Below are 5,635 nucleotides of genomic sequence, written 5' to 3'. Positions count from 1 at the left end.
GATCTCCAGCGGAAGGTGCAGTGGGAGCAGAAGAAAGTCCTGGTCAAGCAGGTGAAAACAACGGCAAAACTTTCTAAAAGATCCAGTAAGTAAGAAGAGTTGTGAAGTGCGTGAACATAAATTTGGTCCTTCGAGCCGGATATGAACCAGCGACCGATGGAGCTCTATCCTGGTTTACCAGCTATCTATACGCCTCGATCCTTGTACGCTCCGGGAATGGGAGAACCACTGTAGCAAACTCGATGCTGACAACATCGCTTCGGTTCTGGGAGGAACCGCCGGTACATCAGAGGACACAAGCACTGGTGCGTCAACTTCAATGCCATCATACGTGACGATGGTAAACTTCCTCCAGAACTACGCTCGAGTTTTGCAAGCAGTTTCTTCAGCCACTTCGAACACCGCTCCTCCTCGCAGCAAGCCAAATCCGACATCCAAGCTAGCAGCCTTTCCAGTCGCAGCTACACAGCAAACTGCAGTATCCAGTACACCCTCTTCCAGCGCCAGCAAGCCGAAGCCGTGCGACAAGTGCGGTGAGAGTCACTACCTGTACAGCTGTCCGGAATTTCGGAAACTCAACCTTCGCCAACGGATCGATCTGGTAAGACAGAAAAACCTTTGCATTAACTGTTTGAGATCGAGTTCCCATTATGCCCGGAACTGTTCTGGGTCAAGATGCCGTACATGTACCAAGAAGCACCACACGCTTCTTCATACTGAGCCCTCTGACGACAATCCCGCTTCTGGTCAAGCCACCGGATCAACTTGCTGTGTTGCCCTCCAGCCGACTCTCACCGCAGCATCTGCGCTGCATGCTCCAAACTCACTGTCACCCCAGTCTGTTTCGCAAGCTCCCATCCAGCAACCGTCTACCTCTACCTCAATCGTAAACTTATCCCACATGCATGCGCCTTCCATGAGTTCTCAGACTGCCCTCGTATCACATACTGGTGAAGTGATTCCTGGAACCGTTTTCCTTCCGACGGCGCTAGTGAATATCCGTAACGGTAGAGGTCGCATCGTCACTGCTCGTTGCTTGCTGGACTGTGCTTCCCAACGCAACTTTGTTTCTGGGGCTCTTTGCGAACGACTGCAGCTTCCTCGCATCCGATTGCCGCATGCTATCCCGATAAGCGGAATCGGAAACACTACAACGCTGGTTGAATACCAGGCCACGATAACCATCTTCTCTCGAGTCACTCCCTTCTCCGTACAATGCTCCATGCTCGTTCTGCCTTCCATTACCGTCAAGCTGCCCCAGTCGACGGTAGAAGCCCGCCACTGGCCGATTCCAAAGCACGTGGAGCTTGCAGATCCAACATTCGCTGTTACTGGCGACATCGACATGATTCTGGGTGCCGCCCATTTCTTCCAAATTCTTCGATACGGCAGGATATCGCTCGGGGAAGAGTTACCGCTTCTGCAGAACACAGAGTTCGGTTGGGTCGTCTCCGGAGAGTGTTTATTGGAAAACCACGATCACAGCGATCCACGCAAGTGCCAGTTCAGTAATCCCTGCACAATCGATGAATTGGTCAACCGATTCTGGCAGCTCGAAGAAGTCCACGATGCAAAGGGATGGTCTCCGTCGGAACGATACTGTGAGGAACATTTCTTGAAGAACACCACCCGCAACTCCGAAGGCCGCTACGTCGTCAAGCTTCCCAAGCGTGACGAGCTGCTTTGGCAGTTAAAGGACAACAAATACAACGCCACCCGCCGCTTCTTCTCTCTAGAACGCTCACTCGGTGCGAGTCCCGATAAGAAGGCGATGTATCAGCAGTTCATCCACGAGTACGTGAGATTGGGACATATGCGGGAGATTGGCCCCGATGAAATCGACGCGCAACCGCAATACTACCTTCCACACCACGCTGTGATGAAACTCGACAGCACCACTACAAAGCTTCGTACCGTATTCGACGCATCATGCCGCTCGAAGTCCGGTATCTCGCTGAACGACGTCCTGCTTCCTGGTCCCACAATCCAGGACACTCTCGTGACGATTGTCCTCCGTTTTCGAATCCACCAGTTCGTGATATCTGCGGACATTGAAAAAATGTACCGGCAGATTTTGGTCCATCCCACCGACCAACCGCTGCAGCGAATTCTCTGGCGCGACGATCCCGAGGCTTCACTGAAGAGCTACCAGCTCCGCACCGTCACATACGGCACAAGCAGTGCTCCATTTTTGGCAACTAGGGTGCTGCAGAAGCTCGCCGATGATGAAGGGCAACATTTTCCGCTGGCGGAACCCGCTGTCCGCCACGACTTCTACGTCGACAATTTGCTGTCCGGTTCTGACGAGGCTGAATCTCTCGCCGTTATCTGCAACCAGCTCATTGCAATGCTCGCTTGCGCAGGACTTCCTCTCCGACAATGGTCTTCGAATTGTCAAGCTATTCTTGATACCATTCCGTTGGAGCTCCGAGAGACGAAAACACTACTCGATTTGGACCACGAGTCCTCCGTGACTGCGCTTGGCCTCCGCTGGGAACCGTCGACCGATTTTCTTTCGTTCAAGACGCCGAATTGGAAGGAATGCACGGTTCTGAACAAACGAACGATCCTCTCTCAGATCAGCAGTCTTTTCGACCCCTTAGGTTTGATTGGACCGACCATTGCAAAGGCGAAAATCATGCTGCAGAGTCTTTGGAAGCTCCATCTCGACTGGGACACACCCGTGGCTAACGGATTCGCTCACGAATGGCAGGCATTTCACCAGAAGTTTTCAGCACTTGCCCACCTTCGAGTTTCTCGCCATGTGTTACGTCCGGGTTACGACCGCTTGGAGATTCACGGGTTCAGCGACGCTTCAGAGTCTGCATATGGTGCATGCATCTATCTCCGGTCAATACCTGCCGAGGGCCCTTGTACAGTTCGCTTGGTGATTTCTAAGTCCAAGGTCGCTCCGATGGGGACTCAAACCATTCCACGCCTCGAGCTATGCGCAGCTCAACTCCTGTCCAGACTTCTGAAACAAGTTCAGGACAGCATCGACATCACCGCAACCACATATCTGTGGACCGATTCTTCCATCGTCTTGAACTGGATATCCGCAACTCCATCGACATGGAAAACGTTCGTAGCCAACCGAGTGGCTGAAATCCAAGAGCTGACGTCTCACGCCGTTTGGAATCACGTCCCATCCGAAGACAATCCCGCTGATCTCGTTTCTCGAGGAATGGACCTCGATGAACTCCTTGCCAGTGCACTGTGGTGGAACGGACCGCAGTGGCTGAAACTAATATTCGCTCCTTGGCCAGCGAAGTACGTCGTAGCGACCTCAAACTCAGACCAACCGGAGGTCCGACAGACTATTGCCCTTCCGGTCGTGAGCGTAGAACCGTCAGATATCGTCGATCGCTATTCCAGTCTTCGTCAGCTACTTCGGATCGGCACACTTCTTCGACGTTTCGCCGCTAATTGTCTCCACCGTAAGAATCACCAGCCTATTCTTGTCGGCCCGTTGACGGCTCTTGACATTGATCGCACTCTGCTCAATCTGGTCCGTCGCATACAACAGCAGTACTTTGCCAACGAGATACGCCAACTTGAAACCGTCGGAAAAGTAAACCGTAAATCCAAGCTACGGTATCTGCACCCGACACTCGTAGACGGCATTATTCGTGTCGGCGGCCGGCTTCACAATGCAGCGATACCTGTCGACGGAAGACACCCGATCGTCCTCCCCAAACATCGTCTCACCGACATGATCGCCACGAGAGAACACCATAAGACGCTCCATGCCGGTCCCAGCTTACTACTATCCTCGTTGCGCCAAAGATTTTGGCCCCTCGGCGGACGGAACTTGGTTCGCAACATTGTTCACGGCTGCATGGTATGCGCACGTGCCAAACCCAAGCCGTTGCAGCAGCTGATGGGGGATCTGCCATCTGTTCGGGTCAACCAGGCGTACCCGTTTCAGAATGTTGGCGTTGACTTGGCTGGGCCAATGTACGTGAGAACGTCACTCCGAAATAAGAGGTCGCCATTCTTCAAAGCCTACATCACCGTATACGTATGTATGGCTACCAAAGCCGTGCACTTGGACCTTGTGTCGGATCTGACCACTAGCACATTCATTGCGAGCCTGCGAAGATTTGTCGGCCGTAGAGGAAAGCCTGCGCATATCTACTGCGATAACGCCACGAACTTTGTTGGAGCACAGCGAGAACTGGAAGAACTGCGGAAGCTTTTCCGAACTCAAGTTCACCAAGATGCCGTAGCAAACGAATGCGCAGACAACGGAATACAGTTCCACTTCATCCCACCTCGCTCTCCCACATTCGGTGGAATCTGGGAAGCCTGCGTGAAATCCGTGAAGACCCTGCTTCGCAAAATCCTCGGAAATGCCCACCTAACCGAATCCGAGCTGCAAACCGCATTGATTCAGGTCGAGTCAATGCTAAACTCTCGCCCAATCACGCCGTTGCCGGACAATCCATCCGATGAGCTTGCTCTGACTCCAGGACATTTCCTGATTGGTCGTCCGTTGAATGCGGTACCTGATCCAGATTGCCGTGAAGTTCCTGAATCCAGGTTGTCTCGATGGGAACGAGTACAACAGCTAACTCAGCATTTCTGGAGTCGTTGGCACAAGGAGTATCTCGCCACCCTGCAAAGTCGCTACCGCTGGACAGATGCCATGGACAATCTAGCCGTTGGTTCCATCGTCGCTCTCAAAGATGAGAGAGCACCGCCGTTGAAATGGCCCCTGGGACGCGTGCTCAGCGTTCATCCCGGCCCTGACGGCCCTGTTCGTGTCGCCACCGTGAAGTCGACCTTCGGCATCGTTCAACGCGCCATCCCGAAGCTCTGCTTACTTCCAGTTGAAGTAGCGCCACCCATCGTAGCACAGAGTCCCGCACCAACTAGCAGCCCTACGTCAACAACGCCAAATGAAGGCCCTTGCTCAGGGAACCGAGCCGCCGGACGAGATCCCGGCCCTTGCTCAGGGAACAGAGCCGCCGGACGAGATCCCGGCCCTTGCTCAGGGTACAGAGCCGCCGGACGAGCTCCCGGCCCCTACTCGGGGAAATGAGTCGCCAGACGAGATCCTGGCCCAAGCTCGGGGGTATCGAGCGGTTCGTGGTTCACCTGTAAAGAACCAAGCCTCGCCGTGTGGGTTCCTAGAACCCCCGGCTGGGACTTGACTCGAGTTAAGTACCCATCCTAATTTGTTAAACCAACAGTTCGCGTACAGATGTTCCTCCTTTACAGCACACCACTCCCGGACAGTATCCTGCAGTCGGACCCGACGCACCTCGAATAATCATCCTGGAAGCTGTAAGGAGGCCTGTACCGGCAAGACGAATGCAGATCTCCATATCCCGTTGAACGTCAGTCAAGCTCGAACTTCCGCCGCTAATGCCCGTTGAATTCCTTAAAATTTCATTGGCGGCCGGAATGTTCAATACTCACCTCTAATTTTCCAATACGAACCTGAAATGAAAATGAAATTTTATGTTTTGTATATACTTGTAAATACTTACCTAGATTTAAGAATAAGTGAACTAATCCTAAAATATTATATACAAAATGCAATGTAAAATACTTACCGTACGATTCGCACAGTCAGCCCACTGTGCAAACCCTAAGCAGAAATGGATTCTGCAAACCATAACATAGCTGT

General features: G+C 52.8%; 1 protein-coding gene across 1 annotated transcript; it reads left to right on the top strand.

Moving 5' to 3' along the window:
• The first annotated feature begins 337 nt into the window (after positions 1-337).
• On the top strand, positions 338-5,044 carry LOC131694652 (uncharacterized). Its single transcript, XM_058983135.1, has one exon. It carries the CDS (start codon positions 338-340, stop codon positions 5,042-5,044), a length of 4,707 nt encoding a protein of 1,568 aa, XP_058839118.1.
• The last annotated feature ends 591 nt before the right edge of the window (positions 5,045-5,635 follow it).

This window comes from Topomyia yanbarensis, chromosome 1, assembly GCF_030247195.1.
Source record: "Topomyia yanbarensis strain Yona2022 chromosome 1, ASM3024719v1, whole genome shotgun sequence".
Lineage (NCBI taxonomy): Eukaryota > Metazoa > Arthropoda > Insecta > Diptera > Culicidae > Topomyia > Topomyia yanbarensis.
This window is presented reverse-complemented; position numbering and strand designations above follow the sequence as displayed.